Source organism: Schistocerca nitens, chromosome 3 (genome assembly GCF_023898315.1).
Source record: "Schistocerca nitens isolate TAMUIC-IGC-003100 chromosome 3, iqSchNite1.1, whole genome shotgun sequence".
Lineage (NCBI taxonomy): Eukaryota > Metazoa > Arthropoda > Insecta > Orthoptera > Acrididae > Schistocerca > Schistocerca nitens.
This window is the reverse complement of record NC_064616.1, coordinates 530,038,441-530,065,071: the sequence shown is the minus strand read 5'-3', so window position 1 is coordinate 530,065,071 and position 26,631 is coordinate 530,038,441. Positions and strand designations below refer to the sequence as shown.

Below are 26,631 nucleotides of genomic sequence, written 5' to 3'. Positions count from 1 at the left end.
ATTAGTGAGGGAATTGGATGATAGATAATAAAATATTTCCTACCAGCTTTCTTGTAAAGAGGTTTGATGCCATATTTTAATCTGTATCTGAATCTATTTAGTAAAGCTCCTGTTCAAAGTTCCATCAGCCCATTGTGAGATTTAGTTGTTGAGTACTTTGAAATTGTCTTAATTTCACTGAAGGATGTTAGTGCTGCCTCTAAAAGTTGTTTAAATTTTGTGGCTAACATTTTCAGTACACATGACACTTCTTCACCTGAAGTAACATATTTGACTCTACATTTGCTGCTATATTTAAAAAGTGATGAAAACTTGTTTGGAAAGGCTGCTGTAAAATATAGGCACATATTTATTATGAAATGAATTTATTTTTGCTTTAATGTCTATTTCAATGTATGCCTCATCTCATTCCACCTGTTTTTTGTTACTCTTGTAGTTCTGTGTTCTGATATCATTAATAAGCTTTAATGTTTCACCAGTATATTTCCCAGAGATGTATGGTGCTATACTGCTCATTTTTACTAGTTATCTCATGTACCTTCACTCATGATGCATGCAATTTCAGAGATCTGTACAGTTCACAGGCTCACTTACAGGTGCCACCTGGGTCAACCCCCTGGTGTGCTCTGGTGAGCCACCAAACAAACAGTATTATTTAAGCAATCTCAAATGAGTGCTCAGCCTATTCTGTAACCTTTGTTACTGTTGTCCAGTCAATTTGTTCAGTGTTACACACAACCTGTACTTGTACTTAATGTGTTGAAAGTACTGTGTTCCGTAAATTGTGTTTGTTGTTGCTATTGCAATATATATCCAGATATTAAATGAACAGGTCGTTAAATGTTTAACTTTTTCAGCTTCATCAATTTTATGAAAATGATATCAATTGTGGTTTTGCTATCTGGTGGTACATGAGTTGGGAAATTCATTAATAAAGTCAGTTTGTAACAGCTGACTAAGGTTTCCAGATTTTTTGTTGTTGTCTAAATCATTCAGCAGCAATTCATTAAAATGTTAGGGTACATTGCTGACAGCAGAGTTAAATGGGGCTGATCAAGATGTTACATAACCTTTACAAAAACCCATACTTGTGTGTGTGGTGCTGCTACAGCCAGACCTTCTTTAATCCTATAGAATAAGTTGCTGGACAGGCTGTTTCCTGCCCAACTACTGTGGGTACTTTCATTTATTTTTCACCAAATCCTTTGCATAAATCCTCCATGTTTTCTGTAACCTGGATAAAGTCCACAACATTATTTTCATTGTACTTGTGAGATACAAGAGGTAGTCATAAGACTTTAAATATACTCCTGGAAATGGAAAAAAGAACACATTGACACCGGTGTGTCAGACCCACCATACTTGCTCCAGACACTGCGAGAGGGCTGTACAAGCAATGATCACACGCACGGCACAGCGGGCACACCAGGAACCGCGGTGTTGGCCGTTGAATGGCGCTAGCTGTGCAGCATTTGTGCACCGCCGCCGTCAGTGTCAGCCAGTTTGCCGTGGCATACGGAGCTCCATCGCAGTCTTTAACACTGGTAGCATGCCGTGACAGCGTGGACGTGAACCGTATGTGCAGTTGACGGACTTTGAGCGAGGGCGTATAGTGGGCATGCGGGAGGCCGGGTGGACGTACCGCCGAATTGCTCAACACGTGGGGCGTGAGGTCTCAACAGTACACAGATGTTGTCGCCAGTGGTCGGCGGAAGGTGCACGTGCCCGTCGACCTGGGACCGGACCGCAGCGACGCACGGATGCACGCCAAGACCATAGGATCCTACGCAGTGCCGTAGGGGACCGCACCGCCACTTCCTAGCAAATTAGGGACACTGTTGCTCCTGGGGTATCGGCGAGGACCATTCGCAACCGTCTCCATGAAGCTGGGCTACGGTCCCGCACACCGTTAGGCCGTCTTCCGCTCACGCCCCAACATCGTGCAGCCCGCCTCCAGTGGTGTCGCGACAGGCGTGAATGGAGGGACGAATGGAGACGTGTTGTCTTCAGCGATGAGAGTCGCTTCTGCCTTGGTGCCAATGATGGTCGTATGCGTGTTTGGTGCCGTGCAGGTGAGCGCCACAATCAGGACTGCATACGACCGAGGCACACAGGGCCAACACCCGGCATCATGGTGTGGGGAGCGATCTCCTACACTGGCCGTACACCACTGGTGATCGTCGAGGGGACACTGAATAGTGCACGGTACATCCAAACTGTCATCGAACCCATCGTTCTACCATTCCTAGACCGGCAAGGGAACTTGCTGTTCCAACAGGACAATGCACGTCCGCATGTATCCCATGCCACCCAACGTGCTCTAGAAGGTGTAAGTCAACTACCCTGGCCAGCAAGATCTCCGCATCTGTCCCCCATTGAGCATGTTTGGGACTGGATGAAGCGTCGTCTCACGCGGTCTGCACGTCCTGCACGAACGCTGGTCCAACTGAGGCGCCAGGTGGAAATGGCATGGCAAGCCGTTCCACAGGACTACATCCAGCATCTCTACGATCGTCTCCATGGGAGAATAGCAGCCTGCATTGCTGCGAAAGGTGGATATACACTGTACTAGTGCTGACATTGTGCATGCTCTGTTGCCTGTGTCTATGTGCCTGTGGTTCTGTCAGTGTGATCATGTGATGTATCTGACCCCAGGAATGTGTCAATAAAGTTTCCCCTTCCTGGGACAATGAATTCACGGTGTTCTTATTTCAATTTCCAGGAGTGTATTATGCCAAAAAACTCTAGCTGTGACTGTGAGACTAGGTGATGATAATAGTCCTGCTCTACACAATCAGCCTTACAGAGAAATACATTTACCCCAATGTTAGATGTCTTGGCAGAGACCTTGGTTGAAGTAGTCTGAATTTTGGCTGTTCAGGAAATGTTTCACCTCAAAAATCACCTTGTCATCATCCTGAAAACACCTGTAACAGAATTGTTTCTTCATTTGAGAAAAGGGAAAGAAATCACTGGATGCCATGTTAGGAGAATAGAGGCAGTGAGGCAAAATTTGGAAGACCAGAGAAGTACCGTGTGCGACCTCGTCCTGTTCAGAATGAGTTAGTGTATTGTCAGGGATTAAAAATACCCCCTTGGATAGTTACCACAACACTTCATCTTGAGAGCCTGTCATAACCTCTTCCGGAATTTTTGATAGTGTTCTCCTGTGATGGTTTTCCCCCTTAAAAGCATAATTTGTTAACACCACTTCTTAACAGTCCCAAAAACCACTCAGCATCATTTTCCCTGATGATGGCTGGGTATTCACCTGTTTTGGTGCTGGTGCTTGCTTTTCCCATTTGTCTGAGTCACAGTGCTACGCCTAGCACTTGTCCATGGTGAATAAGCTGCTAGTGACATCATCTAGATTGGCTTCTTAGAGCTGCAACACTTCCACTGCTGCCTCAGGTTGCTGTGGTTTTTGAATGGGTGTGAGCAGCTGTGGAACAGAGTAGGTGGTCACTTCTATCATGCTTAAAATATGATGCAAGATCAAAATCTGTACATGACAGATCTGCACTTTTTGCACTATCTTGTTTTGATACATTGGTCTAAAAGCACCAGGGTCTCCCTTTCTCGTAAGATTTCTTGTTTTTAACATATTGATGGTCTTCCATTAAATTTGTCATTCAGACTTGTTAGACCACACTGGATGCATCTGTTCTATCTAACCACTGCATCATGTGATGATGCATTGGTATCATAAACTCAGTATGATTTGTTGTGGTGGTGTTATCCTTCAAATGCAGAAAATAAATTACTGTATGATACTGCACTTAACAAATATGTTCCACCATTTTTCTTTGGTTTCTGAAACAGTTTGCAGTGGTGAAATAAATGTGATAGGACCATTCCTATTCTCTGTATACACAAATGATCTGTCAGATGGGGTGAACAGCAATTTACAGCTGTCAGTTGATGGCACTGCGGTGTATGGGAAGGTGTCATCACTGAATGAAAGTAGGAGAGTACAAGGTGACTTATTCAAAATTTCTGATTGATTTGATGAATGATAGCTTGCTCTAAATCGAGAAAAATGTAAGTTAATGTGTATGTGTAGGAAAAAGAATCCTATAACTTTCTGTTACATCATTATTAGTGTGCTGTGTGACACATTCACATCAGTGATATGAAATGGGATGAGCATATCAGGTTATTAGTAGAGAAGGTAAATTGTTGACTTCATTTTATTGCGAGAATTTTGGGAAAGTGTAGCACATCAATAAAGGAGACGGCATATAGAATCCTGATGCAACACATTGTTGAATACTGTTCAAGAATTTGGGATCCCCATAAGTTAAGATTAATCCTCTCAATGGGCATCACAGTTATGTGTGTTCACAATCTACTAATTCACTATGAGTTGAATGGATATATTCAATCACTACATTCTGTGGCTAGTAGCTGTTGGGAATGACGAGTTATCAGTCTGCTGTTGAAAGGGTAGTATTAATTAAGCTTTGTCCACTAGATGGCAACTCTCTTCAGGTAACATGGCATATTTTGGGCTAGTTATAACATTTTCCACTGAAGTGTGTGTCAACAGTATGTGTCCTGTGAAGCAGCAGGAAAAGTGCGCATTTTTTGTGTGTGTTTACCACCATGTTAGTGAGTGATCTTTTGCAGTGGTGAAAGGAAAATTATTTGTTAGATTCAGAGACAGAGCTACTAATTTTAGAAAGTGATGATAATTTCAGTGACATTTTTCAAAATATGGATGTTGAGGCTAGTGAAAGTGACGTCAGTTCAGAAATATTTGGTGATGTGACACTATTGCAGCAGATGGTACCTAGAGCATTTGTGGACATTAGTTCAGTTGGTGATAAATATTTGTTATGGTACAGTTGGGCCTCTAAAACAATATGATGTGATCAGTTATTTTGTAAGTTTTGTGGACGTTGCTTTGTACAAAATATAAGCTGAACAGATGAAATTACATGTACAACAATTCATAACTTCTCATTACAATTTAGCAGCATGCTCCAGGGTTCACAGTGGGCAGGATACTACAGTGGATGAGGTGAAAACACTTACTGGAATGCTCATACTTAAAAGCATTCTTCACAAACCATAACACAAGATGCACTTTCAAAAAGAATGAATCAGCTGACACACCCTTCTTCAGGAAACTGATGAGTGAAAAATGGTTTCATCTTTTATTGAAATTCCTCCACTTTGCTGAAATCACCTCATATGATCCAATAGCCACTATCAGCAGAAACTGTTCAAAATTCACTCAGTTAGGGAGCACCTGTGATGTAAATTCAGAACAGTATACATGCCAGAATGAAAGATCACCACCAATGATGAATCATTGTTGCTCTGGAAAGGACAGTTTGGATGAAGACAATCTATTCCATCAAATCACATCAGATTTAGCATCAAATTTTATGAACTCTGTGAAAACAGCTCTGGGTATGAGTGGGACTTTAGCATTTACACCAGAAAGCACACTAATTATGGCGAGACAATATCCAGAAGAAACGGTAACTTCTCAAATTGTTTCAGAGCTGGCACATGATCTACTCAGGAAAGGTCACTGCATTTATCTTGACGACTGGTACACCAGTCCCAATTCGGTGCACAAAATAACCAGCAATAGCACATACATTTTCGACACAATGCAGCTAGGAATAAGAGGGAATGGAGGCAGGCAGATGATGATGAAATGGAAGGAAAAAAAAGAGATGTTGTTGTGATTTGCACCTTCCATAACAATACATTTTTAAATGTAAATTCAAAGAGAATTGCTCAAAAGCCACATGTTGTTGTTGATTACAACAACAATATGGGAGGTATTATGTGACTGTGAAAGGCCAAGCATGATAGAAGTGGCAGCTCAGCACTCAATCCTCACCACATGATATGCACAAGCAATCTTTCTCATGTGTAGCAATATGGGGTTAAGTGACATTCTGTGTAAAAGTCATACCTTCCAGCAGGTGTTCATTGGCGAGGCTAGGGTTAATGTTATTCTGTAACATATTGATGTACCACACACCCATCATGTTGACAGTTTGAAAAGCTAAACCTCAGATTTTCTCAAAGAGAGATATGATATGATAAATCCAGATGACACCATGACTTTCTCATCATGCAACAGGGTTTTCATGACAGGTCTAGGATTTTCAGTAACTCAGTAGCCCAAAGTCTGCAGGCGTGGGTGCTGACATCCCCGTGGAATGTGAAATGGGCTTCATTGGCCCACAACACATTGCACAACCAATCGTCATATACCCCCAATTTTCTGAACTGCCCACACTGCAAATGATCTCTGTGTCACAAGATTGGTGGCTAACAGTTGATGATGATGTCAGATTTTTCACGTATATCATTGGAGAGTACACTTTAATGCTCTCCAAACAGTAGTGTGTGGAATACCACTGCAATGTGCAACTTTGTAAGGGCTGACTTCACCATTCATTGATGAACCCACTAAAGTCTCCATTTCTTTGTCAACTGGCCAAGCAGAAGTAGCACTTGCGTGTGGTTGCCCACAATGGGGCGAATCATCTAAACTACTCATTGCTTTGAACTTTGTCATCATTTTCTTTACAGCATTAGTCATCAGAGGACCTTAACCCATTTAAAAACGAAAGCTGCAGTAGTGGATTCTCCATTTTGGCAGTAAAATTTTGCTGACAGTGCCTTTTATGGCAAAGCGAACATGCTGCAGTTGCCTGAGCATCTGACTCCCTCTTTCACTGCAGCTAATTTTGTACATGATTCTCATGAGGTCACTGAAGTGTTGCTGTCCAGCACCATCTGTTGACCAGTCCTTGCATACTTTCTTCTGGTATCAATAAAATACCATGTCATTTCATGCATGTGTGTTAAGTTTTACCTATTTCTCTACATTACTCTATGAATTAATGCATTTTCAAATGTTAACAGTCTTTTGGGTCATCCTGTCTAACACACAGTAAGCAGAATTTGTTCTTGTTGTAAATGACAGTAATATTGTTATCAATCCAAACATACATACAGCAACAGAAGAAATAGTAAAAAAAAAAAAAAGTATTACCGAATGGTTTTCTGAAAACAGTCTCTCTCTCTCTCAATGTATAAGAGACACAACATATTCAGTTCTGCTTATCTAGAGGTACCATGTAAACAATACGTTTCACATGTGATGAGGGAATAACAACTGGAGAGGGAACTTCAAATGTTAAGGTGTCCATATTGATGACAATATAAATAAAAAAAGAAAAAAAAAACACATCTTAGAACTAGTAAAACAACTTAGTTCAACCACACTTACATTTAGACTCATTGCAAATCTTGATAGGAGTCAAATCAGTAAGTTGGCATAGCTCACACATTTTCATTCAATATTGTCATTATAAATAACATTCTGGGCCAGCTCGTCTTTAAAAATGAAAGTCTCTACTGCTCAAATACATGCCTTAAGAATGAAATGGGGTGCTCATCTGTGATCATCTTTGAGACATCTCTTTAGAGAATTACAAATTTTGACTACTACTTCACAATATATTTATTCCATTAAGAAGCAAGTTGTAAATAAGCCATACAGCTGAGAAGGGAGCAATGATGCCCATAATTACAATACCAGAAAAAGGAAATGACATTCATTATTCCACATTAAGGTTGTCTTTACCACAAAAAGGGGAGCAAATTCTGTCACTAAAATTTTTGATCACTTACTGAGTGATATAAAACAAAAAGTTTCTCCTTCACAACTTGTTCTATTCTGTCGATGAATTTCTGTTTCTGTAATATGTAAAAGATAATGAGTGCTAATAACTAATTCACACTTGTATTTAAAAAATGTAATTTTTAATTGACCTGGATGTAGCTTTATTTACAAATAAATGTGTACTGTGGATGTAAAAGGACTCATTCCACATAATTATGATTAATTGTACAAATGGTCCATGCAGCATGACACAAACTAATGAACTAACTAACCAACCAACCAACTCCATTATTGTGTCACTTCACTACTCCAAGTCTACTCCGAGACAGTAATTGATAGCAACATCTGTTTTTATCAAAGATGGTATTAATTTTACAATAACCTGAAAACACTAATGCCTAATTGAACTACTGAATGGAAAAAAACAACTGAACACTTGAAAAGAAATAGTGCTTAGCAGAGTGATGTGTACCATGGTTTGTGGGTGCACGTAAACATGAGGAAGTAAACAGTACCTAAATATTCACTTAACAGAGGTCACCTCACAGAAAGCACAAAATTGTGTGACAACTGACTGCCACAATACTTTTGCAAAAATATTAGACAGATAAATATTGAAGAATTTAGCAGTATTACGATTACTGAAAATAACAAACTGCCATCTTCTGATACCACATGAAAAACAATTCTAATCCCTTGACTTGTATATGGTTTACATCACACTGCCTGGCCATTCTACAATAATGTTAATGAAATCTGAAGACAAAGAAATTGTGAAATGTTTGTTTCTAGATCTCTCATGTATATTTGATACAATTTCTCATGAGCGGCTCCTTAAAAAATTGGAAACTTATATTATGAGAGGAATAGTTAAGTCTCTTGCAGTAATAACTGCAAGGCAGTTTTCAGGTTACACAAATTGAGTGCAAAGAGGGCAGTATTGTTAAGAAGTACAGTTCTAGTCAAACTATGCTAAATTATGATGTGCCTCAACAATCAGTTCTGTGGGCTTTGTATTCATGATATACATGCAATGCACAATAGCAACAGTTACTAGCTGTTCAGTAAGAATGTGTCACTGCACTGTTCTTAAATGGCTTGAGGAATTACTCTCTTAAACAAACAATCCTGTGGGAGAAACAACTGCAACTGAGCATTATACCAGTGGCTGAAAATACCACTACAGTTGTACAGTTCTTTTATCACATGACTGGTTTCAGGCTCTTATACTTCCATCTTCAGGTGTCATACTAAAACTAGCATGAGATGGGAAATACTTCTTACACATAGCAATACACATAAAAAAACAAAACATTTCATAAAAAAATAAAAAATAAAAACATTTCAAAATCGCCAGTCGGGCTAGGTGCTGTGAAACCTAGGTTAATGCAAAAGTGACACCAGACAGTGCTATGGACAACTGCCTCTGTAGAGAAATATTCAAAGAATACCAGGGCACTTACACTTGGTGCTGTGACCACCAGAGCGCCGCGGTGGACATGTACAAGGTGTAGTGTGCTACCTACGAGCATAGAGAATGGAGTAGTGGGTGCAAAGGAGGAAGCAAATTGGTAAACAAGAGTGGTGAAAGTGCTGCCATCTGTTGATGGGGAGAAGAATGTGCGGCCACTAGCCCGGCTGTTTACAATTTGAATTAGTGGTTAACTTTTAAAGTGAAGGAAAAAAAAAAAGAAAAAAAATTATATAAAAGTACATGAAATATTTTAAAAGTGACTTATGCATGGTAAGGAATATGCTAAACAGGGCAGTACAGAACTGTGTATTTCTACGTGTAATAAGTATTTCCCATCTCTTGCTATTTTCAGTACGGCACCTGAAGATTGGTGTATAAAACCCCAAAATAGGTTGTGTGATAATAAAAGAACTTCACAACTGTAGCATTATTTTCGACCTCTGGTACTCTATTAAACTTAAATCCCAGTGAACCAAGTCTAATGTACTTTCAGATAAACCCAAAACTGATGGAGTGTAATGGAATGTTGTGTCTGATGATGACAGAAATAAAACTGGATGAAGCAACTGTCATCCTTGGTGTAATGTTGAATGGGCATCTGTTGTGGGAAAATAGGAAAATCAGTTTATGCATGAGGAGAATATCATAAATTCTGAATTTAAGAACAAAGGCATTGGTGCATTTTCCACCAGTTTATCTCTGCACCACCTGTGGATTTGAAGTATGGGAGTGTGCTGTAAACATAGAAATAGTGTATTATAAATACAGTATTCATCTTTCAAAAATAGTAAAGGTTTTACATAATCTTTGATTTGAGTAATAATTTAAAGGTATGCTTAAGAGTGAGAAATTATCTACACTACTGACACTATGCATTTCTGTAAGGTCTACAACTTTGCTTCTGCCATTTTGCAATAGATGGCAGTAGTGGAAAGTAGTGATGCAAGTCATTCATTATAAGTGTCATACAGTAAGCTTAGGCATTTGAGAACACGACACCATCAAAAGATCAGTCAATTTTTGATTGCATCATAATGTTATTCTCGACTGAGTATGTCAACTCATGAGCCAAATTCTCGTCATCTGCAGGAGGTTTTAATTTTCTGCTTTGATACGAAGAAATCTGTGGCTGAGGCTCATAAAAATCTGGGTAAGACCTATGATGAGATGCCTGTTAGTGACAGAACTTCACAGAAAATGGTTTCCGTGCTTCAAGAATGGTAATTCTGACGTTTAAGACCAGCATGGTTGTGAAAGAGAGAGAGCTTTCAATGCTACTGCAACTGACTGGAACAACCACAGGAGATCATTATCGATAGCAATTGATGTGTTTGAGCTGAACACTGAAAGACAAAAGGCTTCAGTACAGTGATAGACATGAGAAAATGATTTTGCAGAATGACAGTGCATGACCCCATATCGAAAATCCCATCAAAATATACTTGGAAACATTGAAATGGGAAGTTCTACCCCACCCACTGTATTCTCCAGATATTACTCCCTCTGATTGCCACCTTTCTCGATCTATGACACCTGACCTTGCTAACTAGCACTTGCGGTCATATGAAAAAGTGCAAAATTGGATCGATTCATGGTTCCCCTCAAAAGATGCCCAGTTTATACACGGCGGGATTCTTTTGCTGCCCTAAAGCTAGAAGAAAGCAGTGACCAATGATGGCCAATACTTTAAATCATAATTTTTTTGTAAGTTTTTCACAATAAAGTCTTGAACTTCGAGAAAAACTGGCAGAAGCAAAGTTGTAGTCCTTGTAAAACATCAATATTAAAAGCACTACAAGAATATAAGCAAAAATGTACATGTTTATAACAGTAGAACAGCAGGTATTTGTCACCTGGGAGGCAAAGAAGGATACAGTCAACAGGCTCTATCACATGGGGATCAAATTATTGAACAAAGTTCCAAAATATCTAGATAAAGAAGACTACTTACTGAAAAGTGGAAGTGTTCAGTCATGGATAGGGATACACAAAATAGAAAGAAACCTTATTAGTTTTTGGGGTACTATATTGTAACAGTCCTTTCCTACATCATCATCATCACATCATCATCATCATCATCATCTCAGAAGACCTAAAATTTTAAAGGGAAGCTGTTTCATAGTGCTTGGAGGTGACAAGCTTCTGTAAATACGGTGTGGAAGTCTGGAAGGCAGTGATCTGGCCCTGAGCTGAGGCATAACTGGTGGTGGTGGTGGTGGTGGTGGTGGTGGTGGTGGTGGTGGTGGTGGCGGTGTCAAGAAGCAATCTGAGTCCTAATGAGGTTATACAAAGGGTATTAGGTTATTTAGTTGTCATTTCCAGATCAAATTTTGATGTCATTAGTAGGTCTTTCATCCAGCCACTACAGCCAGTGCCAAACACCTGACATCAACCCAATGTTTGGCAGAATGTGCAGCTCCAGACAGAAGAAACCATACATTAGTATGGACCTGACTGGAATGACTTAGCTCATTGGGTTGGGCACATAAGATGGAAAAAGTTAGAATGCCCATGCCACTGCAGCATCTAGTTTATGGCCATTCAGGAAGGTGGATTGATGCATAGCAAGAAAAGATGTTAGGACTTCCACAGAGGTTGCTGTTTTCATAATTTTGTTCACATGTTCCTTAAGCCTTCTGACTGACCACACTTCTCCTGACTTACACACAGATGAAAAGGAACAGTGGTGAGATGTGTTATGCTATTCCTCTGGTAAAAGGAATTAATCTCAGTTGATGTGAGCTGTTGGCCATTGCAAGATATGATAGTGTGTGGCGCTCATGTTATTGTGAAGATTGTTGCTTGTGCTCAGATGGTAGCTGCCAACATCCAGGCAACCTGTGAGAAGGTAGAGAGAACATCACTACAATACGCCACACGGACATTTTGAATGAGCCTGCATAGTCAATATGCATGCTGATATGGGGTAGTATATATGGAAAGAAATATCATCCAGGATCCAACATGTTGCATGTAGACATTATCAGGCCATGACAACGCATTCAGTTACCAGCCCGTATAGATTGTACCATAATTAGTAGTGAAAACTAATGCAGATGAAAGTATATATAATAAAAAAAATTACACTTCAATTAAATGTCTATTTACAGAGACAATATTTCATACTGAAGTCAATAGTGCTCATAATCAAACATTCTTAAGTCTCACAAATGGCTCATTTGTGGATTCATGTTTTTGCTTCTGGTATAGTATATTTCCATCTGTGTCAGTTTTCACTATTATTTATGATACGACCTTTATTGGTTGGGTATGTTCCATGCTATCACAGATAATCCCACTTATGACTGTCTTGAGCCATTGATGATTTTCATCTATTGTTCACAATGAACAGCGCATACATGTGGTAATGTCTTATCTTTTGGTATCAGTGTCTAGCAATATTTGTAATCTTAGGGCTTATTTTCTTCTTTAAATACATGCTGTGGTGCTTTATAGATGAATGGTAGACAAGTCAGAATGCTTTTGATGTTTGATGGTACATTTTATATCACTATGTTATAGCAACACAATCTTGTTTTACTGTCATGAGTAGTAGATATGACAGTTACTATATAGAAATCAATTAGAAGCAACTTTATGATGAGAAACGAATGTGTGTGACTGTTATAGCTGATAAGCCAGCAAAATTTTAGGTTGATTGATTTCTTGGTAGTTCACATAATGAGGACAGTGTAATATCATCCAGTTACAATCCTACATAAGCTGAGTTAGTCTGTGATGTTTCCCATCACATGACCTTTTCATTCAGTTATTTTCATAAAAAGAAAATAAATAATAATTTTGCAGTTTTTTTTGGCTACATACTTTTGTGATGATACTTACTGTGTTGGTGCATTGTAATGAGATTATATTCACTACTGTTACATGTTCTGTTTATACCACATGTGAAGATAAAATTGAATAATTTCAAAATTTATTGTGATAGTTGAATACCATCAATAAAACTACTGAATGGAATGTCAAAAAACAGCACAACAGCTGACAGATATGATGTCAACTGAATCTTGTTTTTGAAAACTACAGCGAGTAAGTGTGCCTATATAAAAAAAAAGAGTTAGTTGCTAGTGGTGAAGAAACTACAAAAGAATGTTGTTTGCTTATACACATGTTTACACATGACTCTGGCTGTTAGTTGGCCTTTAAAAGCAACAGATTGATTACTGTGCATTACCAGTGAAAATTAGCTTTCTCCAAAGATGGAGAGTGATATGCCAGTGTGTTTTAGTGTTAATTAAGTGTACACAGTCTCCAGTATCCACTTGGAAATTAACATCCATGTTTTTGATGGCCAGTTAGACTGTCAGTTTAATTAGAGTTTTGGTACTGGCTGACAGCACCACTGTGAAAGACGTGGAAGAGCTTGACAGACAGAAGCCTGCAATTTTGTCATGTTTATGTCAATGTCAGACACAGTGCAGTTCATGAGTCAACACTAAAGGCATGTTGTGCTGCTGATGCAATTTCAAATGACTGAACCTTGCTTAATTATGAGCAGACATTCTAAGAACACTAGCCTGAACTTCCTGGTGGGAAACTAGGCTCAATACCACATCCATAACTGAAGATTTGGCATAAGATGTACTACATTCTGTATGCAGAAAACTACACTGTCAAGCAAGACCCTAAAGGTCTGCCAACCTAGATTTATTTAACTGGTTCACTTTTTTTATTATACCAATTGAAATTAAGCCTAGCACCTAATACATGCATTTGCATCTTGAAAGGAATTAACAACAAACAACACAGACCTTAAGTGACAAATTATTAGGTTCTATGAGGGAGTGGTTGTATGTTTTAAACCAGCTCATAAATGTGGCTACTAGAAGACAATAACAGAAGAGGAAGAACATGAGTGTCAAAATTTTGTTAGTTTTGCAAAACAGTAGAAATTGTTGGAGAAATATATTCACAGTTCCTTTGAGTCATCATGTAGTATAAACTTAGAGCATAGATACCTGTAGTATTGGTGCTGTTCACTGCACAATGTCCTGCTCTGCTATGCATTTCAGTCACATTAATATCTTAGTGTCTTCATATTTTCTGCAGCTGTTCCTGGTGTAGTTTCAATTATAACTGTTGTTACATCATGACCACCACCATCAGCTGCTGCTGCTGCTGCCACAATCTGATAAACTTTGTCTCCATGAAGCTTCAGTAACATGCATGGTTTTGAATTCCTTACTGTCATTTACATGTCTTAACCTGAGACAAATTTAACAGGTCAGAGCAGCAAACTACATAGGTTGTGGAAACGAAGCTTAGTGCTAAGTTGATGGCCAGAAATGTAGTAGAGAATGAATTCTTCAACTGCAAGTTACATGAGCCCAAATCAGTACCAGTCAATACAAGCTCAATCATCTTAAAAACCACCACACTACTGGAGTCCCCAAGTCAAAGTCCAGGCCAACATAGCAAGGTACACTTGTATTTGATGCTCAGCATCCAGAGGCCACAGGATTTACTGCATCAAAAAAATATATCAAAAGTCTTTATTGTTTAAATAGAATTTAATAGTTCCCCTGGTATCATGATTTTTGTTGTGTTGATAATTGCATTTTACTGTGAATAATGTAATTTTTGAAGTTTTATGTAGTGTAAAGTCTTTGGGATCAATGTTTAGACCTGATTACATGAACTATGATCTTCAATAAATGAATTTGGTCACTTGAGCCCCATACTCAGCACTCAGCTAAGGTCATGTTAAAGCTGATCAGAGTATCATTTCATAGTTACATTAGATTAGATTCTGACCCTTTTGTATGTGAAACTTGAAGGCAGGCAACCAACAAGAAATATCAAACTGTGTTAATAAGGTTATGTCTGCTTAACAGGAGAGATTGAGTTCTTCACTCTTTTGGATGTGGGCCTGTTTGTCCTCCTCATCTGTCTCGTGTTACCTTGCCCTCTTTTACTAGTTACATCACTGAAAACATCAAACACCAATATTCCCTTTTTCTTTTCAAAGTAGTTCAACACTTAACCATATCTGTGATCAGTCTGTCTGCAGAGTGACAGAATGCCCATGGTGGTTGGGCTGTAATGTATGCATGGAGGTAAACAGTATTTCAGAAATTTAAGCTGTTTGCTTTCTTATTGTGGCTATTAAATTTTTGAGTATGTGACTTTAAAATAGTATTGAATTCTATACCATTAAATTCAATTAATTAGGTATTTCACATGAATTTCACGGTAAACATATATTGTAGTCAGAAAGAGTGAAATATTCTTCATTCTTGGTAGTTCAGCAATGAATTATCTTTTCCTGAACTTTCACTGTATACATCAACAGTTCTCTTCTTTACCTTTTCTCATTAAAAATGATACACCTTTTGTTTGTGTCCTTCACACTAGCTCACAATATTTTGCTCTTTGTACATGCAGCAGCATTAATTATTATTTTATGGTTGCTAAGAGAAATCCAAATTTGTTTCAGGAGGAAGGAGCAGTCACCTTGTGATCCAAAGCTGGTGGTTCCAACAGGTTTCAAAACACATTGCAAACAGAAATACATATATAGGAAACTGCTAGCTTTGCAGCCAAATGGTGAACCAGTACCTGACAATTTCAGGATTCCTTCGTGTTGTAGTTGCTATATATCAAAGGACTTAGCAACTTTTAGAGGTTTATTTGGCCCCAAGGACCAACAGCAAACACCATCTGTAAGGCAGTGAGAAAAACAAATGGTATTATGCACTGAAATGTAATTGTTACTGGAAGGAGAATCCATCTCCTTGCATTAGTGTCTACATGCTTTACAGCCAGCCTGCTCATTCTTCAATGAATTTGAAGTTATAAAGAACCAAAATGTTACTGTGGAATTCACAATTTTCTATAGGAAATATTAATTATGTGTCTGCAGTGTTTCCAAAAACATCACAATGGATTCAAAACAGATGCAATAAAATTCTGCTAAGAAGAAAATGAATGTTACATTCACTCATGTTATCTAGTACTTGAGCTGTGATTCAGAGGATATTCAAATAAACAGAGTTCAGAAAATGTTGTTTTCAAAACATTTCAGGTCAAGATCCATTTTCTTTTATACAAAAACAACTTGAATAGTATAGCTGGTGATACTATGTTACTGTCATGTGTTAAATCTTGTGTAAAACCGTTACACATTTCAATAAGGATGGGTGTCATCATAGACTTTTGAGAATAAATAATGTTGAAAAAAATTTTTCTTGACGTTATTGATGTGGAGGGAAAAAATCTAAGAACTGATACTTCTAGGCAGACTGTAAGTAGACTGATAAAGGCAAATTGAGTGAATTAGGAGTGAAACCATATGTGATAAAGCCATAATTTAAAATTGAATTGTAACCACAAAATGTTGAAAGCAACTGTGCACGGCATAATATTAGATTGTTATTCAAGTTGATCATTTGGTTTTATGGAACATTTGTTGTTACGAAACTGACGTACTATTGTTTAATTATCTCTCTGTAACACTATCCACTGAAACACTATCAGTTTTACTTTGTTTGCTCATCTTCCCACTGGAATAGATTTACTTTTTTGTACTATTCTTTCCCCAAGCTCTATTCCTTGTTACATATTATATATCTTTTATTATTGTAATGTAAGAGGAAGCTATTTGTAATCTCATCAGAGCCTCACTTCCAAAGTTCTTCATCCTTGAGATTATTACAATATAGTATTTTCTGTGCACAGTGTTAGTGTTTACTATGTTAAAAAGCAGTTTTTCCTGAGGCAAAAGAGAAAAATGTGAGTAAAAGAAACTGTTTAACATAGACATCACATTTCATGTTAAATTGTTCATAAACAGTAATAAAGGAAATTGTCAGTTGCGTTGTTCCTTCAGTTTTGCAATGTATATGCTGAACCCAAGACAAAATAATGAACTAGTCACAGTGAGATGGTATATTTAACTTTCATCAAAATACTGAAGTATTTTTAAAATGTTTTGGGTGTACTATTACGTGTGATTCCAGTTAAGAGCATCCACATTGATATGTTACTGAAAGTTACAGTTGAAAGTGTTTGACCTTCATCAGCCTGAGTAAAGTACAATTAATGTTAGATTGTAGATGGAGGTGAAACTTTTCTTTATAAAACGTAAATTTAACCTGTATCTTTCTTATAGCTTTTGTGATAAATATTGTCATTGTCTGCCACTTTAGTTTTAATAATTTTATTTAATGTAAATATTTATTAAAATGATTGATTGATGCGTGTATTGTAGGAAATATGTTTAAGTATTGAAGTATGAGAGAAGTGTCTGAAGAATAAAAGATTTCAGTGAAAGCCCTGCAATTTAATACAGCATGGAATGTATACCATCTTAAAAAAGAAGATATGGGAATTTTGAGAGTAATATAAGAATACTTTTATCAAGCAACTTTAATACAATAATTCTAAAATAGTTGTTAGAGAAACAAAGGTCTAAAAATGAGATTTTCACTCTGCAGCGGAGTGTGCGCTGATATGAAACTTCCTGGCAGATTAAAACTGTGTGCCCGACCGAGACTCGAACTCGGGACCTTTGTGATAAATATTGTCCCGAGTTCGAGTCTCGGTCGGGCACACAGTTTTAATCTGCCAGGAAGTTTCAAAGGTCTAAAAATTTTACATTCGAGGGAATGAATGATGAAATAGTTTCATGTATTTACATAATCTGTGTTTTTCTGTAGATACTTTTCTTCTTCATTATCACCTGAATATTATAACACAGAGACAGTTCCGCTGTCTTTTGTAAGATGAAAAGAAACAGTGACAATATTTAACAAGATCACTGCCATGAGGACACTGGGTGCCACAGCAGAGCCTCACAACTGACTGTGGCCTGGCAGTGAAACACCTGTCACTACGAGTGTGAAAGTCAGCATGTTCATCTGTTGGTCATCAGATTTGTTTACATTGATATCAGTCCCTACAGTTATTCCCAGCAGCAGTGATGTACAAAATACACACACTTAAAACATTTAAACATTGTTACTGCATTGGTTAAGTAGTCTTCCTCATTAATATGATGGATTTATGTAATTAGATTGATTAATGTGTGGAATGAAGACTCCATTATTCTCTGATGAGTGACTGGAATATAAGCACATCACTATGAAAATAATTCTTAGATACACCTTTGATATCCAAGTTAGGCTTTACTTTGTACAGTGGATCAGACTTCGATTTCAGATTCATACTTGGAAGGGCTTCAAAGTAAGTTATGCTTCCTTGATTAACAGTGGTATTTAACCATTTGCTTTTAATGGGATATAGGTAAATACTGAAATATTCTTAATGTCTGTTCACTCTGTATTCTATTTATAATATGAAAATGATGTGGTTGTTTGGTATGTGTAATCGTTTAAGTAAGAGAGCATAATCAAAGCACATACACACATTTATTTTAAGGCTCATTTAGTAGGCTTCAGTATATTCCCTATCTATATGGAAAGATAAATATAATGCATGAACATTTCTGCAAGGAATACAAATAATGAAATGAACTTAGGTAACCTCAACCACAGGGGAGTAGTTACCTTTACCCCTTCCATCATAAAATCAAAGATTGACATCTAGAATAGGTTTAATAAGATACAAGTGTCATGTTTTTTCCAGCCTCCTATAGGCCAAAAACAAAGGACAAATGTACATAAAAAATTACTTTGGTAATGAAAGCTGATTTTTAGCCTACAATTAGTTTTTGACATAATCACCATGATGATTGAGCCATTTTCCATACCTGTTTTACAGTTTTCCAGTACCCTATTCCTAAACTGTTGCTACCAGTGGTTTGAAATGAGTTTTGATGTTGTCTTGAAGCTGCTTGTTAGTTTGCATGTGCTGCCATCCTAGTAACTTCTTCAGTGCAGGTTAATGAGGGAAGTCACTTGGTGATAGATCAGGCTATACAGTGGGCGATCAAAAAATGTCCCATTCAAATTGCTCAAAGAGCCATTGGGTTGCAGCAGCACTGGGAGTAAGCTCATTGTCATGGATGAGAAAAAATCCAGAAATAAGCATGATTCTTCTGTTTTGAATGACCCTCAAATCAATCTGCAATGAATTTCTACTGCATAATCCCTTTTGGGTGCATGGAAAGAATGACATACCTCACTTCTGCTAAGGATTCACTGATAGTAACATTTTATGAAGAGAGTGTTGGAAAACTTGTCCACAGGTATGACAAATGCCTCAGTGGTTATCGTGATTGGGCTGAAAAGTAGCTATAAGTGCATGCTAGGAAAAAAGCAAAGACATTCCACAGAAAATAAAATTATGCCAGAATGTTTGTATTTAAATTCTGTTTAAATTAAACATCTGTCTAAGATAAATTAGTGTAAAAAATAAAAGTTACAGGCATTTAAACCTATATAGCAGATTTTAAGGCATACGTAATCTTTAAAGGAAACTAGTCTGTGTACGTCGTAAGCAGTACTTCATTTTTACAAGAAGATAAATCTGAGTCAAGTACACAGACACAAGTGAATAAAATAAACATACGTTATAGCTATGTCCTGAAGTGATATCTTCAAATAGATTTTCCTTGTTACCTCAAGATTTATTCATGTGCATGAAACCTATAAAAATGTTATGGATAACTCATCTGTTATTGTTTTTTAATATGCAACCTGTAGTTCATGGACATGCTAGAGATGTTAATGAGTATTCATAGACCAAGGTTATACAAAGAGAAAAGTGGGTTCCCATGCTACCTTGTGACCAGAAATAATTAGCCTCATTCTTAATTAAACATTGAAACAAATATACTGCAAATAACACTCCTCTCAGGTTAAAAGTTTATCAGGAAGTGCACAAGGAGACCAGGGAAAAATACTGTTAAAACATGGTATTACCACTGGAAACCAGGTGTATAATAGCTCATTTATGCAGGCTGTCATCTAAGATACAACCCCCGTGAACCCTACCATTCTTCAGTTGCACAAGGCTGATCAAGGCAAGTGGGGCTCTACCTGGATGGACTTTGTTTCCGTATCTGTTCATGTGGACACTGTGACCCACGACTTCCAAACAATTGATGCTAACAGTCTGGGTGATTTGGCAGCAAAAATATTCGTCCTATAAAGAAAGCATGGGAGGATAGCTGTCCATGGCAGGCTTAATCTAAAGTGTTTTAACAGTGCGTGTTTTCATGTGATATGAAAAGAAGATGGTACTTGTGAGAAGGCCTCTTATATGTAAAGTGTGTCCCAAAGAGAACAAAGCTTTTAGAATGCATGGAATTTCTGTTCTAGTAATTTGGCAACTCTAAACATTGCACAGTTTTCATAAATTTTCTTTGTGGTAAGTAATGGAGCACTGGAAAAACAGAGCAGACAACAAATTCGTCAAGAAAATAATGTTAACCAAGCGGATGCACTTTCTGTTGAATGACTTAATGCACAAACAAAATTGTGGGTCTTGGGTCACAGAAAACCCTTGAGTAATTATGGAGATGCATTACAGCCACAATGAGTGTGTGTTGTGGTGTGGCATTTAGGCTGAGGGTATAACTGGGCCCTACTTCTTCAGAGATGTTGCCAGAAATGTATTAACAATGGATGGCAAACGCTACCATGTTATGTTGAGAGTTTTTGTGGACTGAACAAGATGGTATGAATGCTAAACAAGTTTCGTTTCAACAAGATGGCAGAACCTGTCACACACTGATTACAACAATGACCTTTTTACGAGAGAGGTTTCCCGGGCAGATGATTTCCTGGAGTGGTGAATGAATTTACCAAGCAGATCTTGTAATTTGACACCATTGTGATTTCTTTCTGTGGGGTATTTGAAATCTCATGTGTAAGCCAACACACCACGATCTCTCCAAAGCTCAAGGGCGAGATTCAGCATGCCACAAGTTTCCAATTTCTAAACTATCACTCCTGTCCGTCAAGCCGTATAGTGGGCAACAGTCATGGTGATACCCACAGCTGTCCGGAGCCCTCCAGACTTGTCTTCGCCAAGGACTATCATTGACTGAAGTAGAACTGTCTTTAGTGACGAGTCCCGTTTCACAGTGAGCCCTGTGAGCAGAAATATGTTAGGAGATGTCCTGGACAATAGTGGGATACCAACCAGACTGTCCCGATTCCCGGCGGGGTAAGGGATTTTCTCTGCCTCGTGATGACTGGGTGTTGTGTGATGTCCTTAGGTTAGTTAGGTTTAAGTAGTTCTAAGTTCTAGGGGACTCATTACCATAGCAGTTAAGTCCCATAGTGCTCAGAGCCAGCCAACCACACTGTCGCACGTCATACAGCGTGACAACAAGAAGTGATGGTTCCAAATATACACACATTTATTCGCAATTCGCCTAGAGGAGTGGATGGACTAACTTTTGCAGAATTTGAAATGCAAAACCATCTAATGACTCGCAATGATCAAATTTAGAAACACTTATGCTTTGCAATGAATAGTCTCTCACCTTACTGGACAAATTTTCCAAAATTTGTCACCATTTAGCAGAATATGATGTACAATTATACACACATCAAAAAATGTGCATCACCCCAGTTCCCAGAACACCTGAAGATAGACGTTGACTGTTGGTATTGTATCACAGACACAGTCCCTTTGACTGTTCAGAGATGTCACTAAACCCGCCCAAAGATGTAAACAACCATGCATGAGCAGCGCCTATTAGACGGAGGGGGTCCGACAGCTGATCAGTTCCAGTCATTCCACCAGGAAGGAGGCACACGGCTCGTGTTGTCTGTATTTCAACCATGCCTAGATGGTCAATACGGCGGTTCGATCGCGTCCGACTGTTACTTTGTGCCAGGAAGGGCTCTCAACAAAGGAAGTGTCAAGGCGCTACTACTTTTCGTGCAGCCACGGGATGGCGTGTTAAGACTCAAACTGCGCGATAACAACGGTGGAGTCACTGATGACAGTGTCACTAAAGCAGAATTATTAAACACGGTTTTCCGAAACTCCTTTACCAAAGAAGACGATGTAAATATTCCTGAATTCCAATCAAGAACAACTGCCAAGATGAGAAACGTAGCCGGCCGAAGTGGCCGTGCGGTTAAAGGCGCTGCAGTCTGGAACCGCAAGACCGCTACGGTCGCAGGTTCGAATCCTGCCTCGGGCATGGATGTTTGTGATGTCCTTAGGTTAGTTAGGTTTAACTAGTTCTAAGTTCTAGGGGACTAATGACCTCAGCAGTTGAGTCCCATAGTGCTCAGAGCCATTTGAACCATTTTGAGAAACATAGAAGTAGATATCCTCGGTGTCGCAAAGCAGATTAAATCACTTAACAAAGGCAAGGCTTCTGGTCCAGAGTGTATACCAGTCAGGTACCTCTCAGAGTATGCTGATACAACAACTCCATATTTAGCAATTATATACAGCCGCTCGCTCACAGAAAGATCCGTACCTAAAGACTGGAAAATTTCTGAAGTCACTCCAACACACAAAAAGGGAAGTAGGAGTAATCCGTTGAATTACAGGTCCATATCACTGATGTCGATTTGCAGTAGGGTTTGGAACATTATGACGTACCTTGAAGAAAACGATTTATTGACACACAGCACGGATCCAGAAAGTATCGTTCTTGCGAAACACAACAAGCTTTTTATAATCCTGAAGTAATGAGTTCTATCGACGGAGATGTCAAATCGATTTAATATTTTTAGATTTCAAAAGTTGTTCAAATGAGACTTAACATCTGAGGTCATCAATCCTCTAGAACTTAGAACTACTCAAACCTAACTAACCTAAGGACATCACATACATCCATACCCGAGGCAGGATTCAAACCTGCGACCGTAGCGGTCGCGTGGTTCCAGACTGAAGGGCCTAGAACCGCTCGGCCACCCCGGCCGGCTTTTAGATTTCCAGAAGGCTTTCGACACCGTTCCTAACAAGCGTCTTCTTACCAAACTGCGTGCCTATGGAAAATCGCTTCAGTTTTGCGATTGGATTTGTGATTTCCTATCGGAAAGGTGACAGTTCGTAGTAATAGACGGAAAGTCATCGAGTAAAACAGAAGTAATATCCGGCGTTCCCCAATGAAGTGTTATAGGCCCTCTATTGTTCCTGATCTATATTAACGATATAGCCGTCTTAGATTGTTTGCAGATGACGCTGTCATTTACCATCTTGTAAAGTCATCAGATGACCAAAACGAATTGCAAAATGAATTAGATAAGATACCTGTATGGGATGTAGTCAAATTAAGTCGGGTGATGTTGAGGGAATTAGATTAGGAAATGAGACACTTAAAGTAGTAAAGGAGTTATACTATTTAGGGAGCAAAATAACTGATGATGGTCGAAGTAGAGAGGATATAAAATGTAGACTGGCAATGGCAAGGAAAGCGTTTCTGAAGAAGAGAAATTTGTTAACATAGAGTATAGATTTAAGTGTCAGGAAGTCGTTTCTGAAAGTATTTGTATGGAGCGCAGCCATGTATGGAAGTGAAACGTGGACGATAACTAGTTTGGACAAGAAGAGAATAGAAGCTTTCGAAATGTGGTGCTACAGAAGAATGCTGAAGGTTAGATGGGTAGATCATATAATTAATGAGGAGGTATTGAATAGGATTGGAGAGAAGAGAATTTTGTGGCACAACTTGACTAGAAGAAGGGATCGGTTGGTAGGACATGTTTCGAGGCATCAAGGGATCACCAATTTAGTATTGGAGGGCAGCGTGGAGGGTAAAAATCGTAGAGGGAGACCAAGAGATGAATACACTAAACAGATTCAGAACGATGTAGGTTGCAGTAGGTACTGGGAGATGAAGCTTGCACAGGATAGAGTAGCATGGAGAGCTGAATCAAACCAGTCTCAGGACTGAAGAGCACAACAACCTGTATGGTGCGAAAAGAGGCAATTTACCCTGAATAAACGAAAGTGTGAAGTTATTCGCGTGAGTATTAAAAGAAATCCACTAAATTTCGGTTACGCGATAAGTCACACAAATCTGAAGGCCGTTAAATTCAACTAAATACTTACAGATAACCTAAATTGGAACTAGCACATAGATAATGTTGTGGGTAGAGCAAACTAAAGACTGCTATTCATTGGCAGAACACTTAGAAGGTGCAACAGGTCTACTAAAGTGACTGCTTACACCACGCTTGTCCGCCCTATTCTGGAGTACTGCTGTGCGGTGTGGGATCCGCATCAGGTGGGACTGACGGATGACATCGAAAAAGTAAAAAGAAGGGTGGCTCGTTTTATATTATCGCGAAATAGGAGTGCCACAGACATGATACGTGGATTGGAGTGGTAATCATTAAAACAAAGTCGTTTTCCGTTGCGACGGGATTCTCTCATGAAATTTCAATCACTAATTTTCTCCTCCGATTGCGGCAACATTCTGTTGGCACCCACCTACATGGGGAGAAATGATCATCACGATAAAATAAGAGAAATCAGGGCTCGCACAGAAAAATTTAAATGCTCGTTTTTCCCTCGAGCCGTTAGAGAGTGGAACGCTCGAGATGCAGCTTGAAGGTGGTTCATTGAAACCTCTGCCAGGCACTTTATTGTGAATAGCAGAGTAATCATGTGGATGTAGATGTGCGCAGTAGGCTGCATGACGAGCGACTTTACTCCTGATGTCCATGGCAAGGTCCATCTTTGCAACCACGACACGATGCAGCGCGGTATAGATGGGAACAACAACATGCCTACTGGACCGCTCAAGATTGGCATCACGTTCTCTTCATCGAGGAGTGTCGCATATGCCTTCAATCAGACAATCGTCGGAGACGTGTTTGGAGGCAACCCGGTCAGGCTGAACGCCTTAGTCACACTGTTCATCGAGTGCAGCAAGGTGGAGGTTCCCTGCCGTTATGGGGTGGCATTATGTGGGACCGACGTACGCCGCTGGTGGTCATAGAAAGCGCCGTAACGGCAGTACAATACGTGAATGCCATCCTCCGATCGATAGTGCAACCATATCGGGAGCATATTGGCGAGGAATTCGTCTTCATGGACGACAATTCGCGCCCCCGTCGTGCATATCTAGTGAATGACTTCCTTCAGGACAACGACATCGCTCGACTAGAATGGCCAGCACGTCCTCCAGACATGAACCGTATCGAACATGCTTGGAATAGATTGAAAAGGGCTGTTTATGGACGACGTGACCCACCAACCACTCTGAGGTATCTACGCCGAATCGCCGTTGAAGAGTGGGATAATCTGAACCAACATTGCGTTGAAGAACTTGTGGATAGTATGCCACGACGAATATCGGCATGCATCAATGCAAGAGGATGTGTTACTGGGTATTAGATATACCAGTGTGTACAGCGATCTGGGCCACCACCTATGAAGGTCTCGCTGTATGGTGGTGCAACATGCAATGTGTGATTTTCATGAGCAATACAAAGGTCGGAAATAATGTTTATGTTGATCTCTGTTCCAATTTTCTGGTGATGCAAAACTTTTTTTGATGTGTGTATTAAAGTGACTCAGGCCCTCCAGGCACACACTTAATTGTCAAAGTGCCTTACGTCATAAACTTTTTAATAATTAAAAAAAAAAATTAGCACAATATGCTGTGCGGTGACGTAGATCTGCTAAAATTATAGTAACTGAGCCACACACTACACTACCAAAATATCTTACATCATAAATCATGTGAAAGTGTGTTAACTCGTAAATTATGGTAATATTCTCATCTACTTTTAAGCTGGATAACTCTGGTGGTGACACTCCTCTCACTATAGCATAGAGATCTCGAATAACTAAACTCACGTAATTGGAATGTTGATAAAATTAATTTATTGTTCTTTATAACAAGTGCCCACAACATAATCCTCTCACTATAGTGTACAGGACTTGAATAACGAAACTCATGTAATCGGGATAGTAATAAAATTTTTTATTCTTATTACTTATAGCAAATATCCACACCCTGATCCAAACAAGCCTAACCTTCTCCCTACAGTGGACGTAATAAGAGTGATTAAATTCAATTTCAATAATGATAAATTTAATTTGTCATTATTAATATTTATAAGTACTCATGCCCTCATCTCAAACAAACTTAATCCTCTCACAATACCACACACAACCGCAATTATGAAACTAGTGTAACTGGAATAAAAATAAAACTAATTTGTTATTATTACTATCTACAACAAATAACTTCAACCTGATCCCAAACTAACCTGATCGTCCCACTATGGTACACAGACCCTGAATGACGAGACCAGCGTAACTGCCCTACTTATAAAGGATGCTGAGGCGGGAGGGGGAGCTTGAATTTTATTCTTCCAGGAAGGGTGAGGGAGGGAATGAGGCTGATGGTGACCCTGGGGGGAAGGGGGAGGATTGTCTGGGAAGGAGAGTGGTTCCTGGGGGTGACATTGAATATAACTCACCCAACTGCTTCAGGTGTAACATGACACCTCGGAAGTCCTTATCGTATTAAAAGAAAGATTGAGACGGTCCCGGAACACAAACAGCATAACTACTCCAGTTTAGTATTTTTTAAGTGTCCTCAACGCCGAGGAGGTTCATTAAGTACTTAAGTACTTAAGTCTTTCAC

At 38.9% G+C, this 26,631-nt stretch overlaps 1 protein-coding gene across 2 annotated transcripts in view; it reads left to right on the top strand.

The window, feature by feature from the left end:
- Positions 1-17,392, top strand: part of LOC126248444 (uncharacterized) — a 474,060-nt gene extending 456,668 nt beyond the window's left edge. The window contains exon 8 of one of the 2 annotated variants that reach the window (XM_049949424.1): positions 15,592-17,392. In XM_049949424.1, coding sequence (XP_049805381.1) covers positions 15,592-15,826 — 235 coding nt within the window. In that variant the 3' untranslated portion in view covers positions 15,827-17,392. Of the gene's footprint in view, positions 1-15,588 lie in introns of both variants that reach the window. The other variant, XM_049949422.1, reaches the window with a different exon arrangement.
- The last annotated feature ends 9,239 nt before the right edge of the window (positions 17,393-26,631 follow it).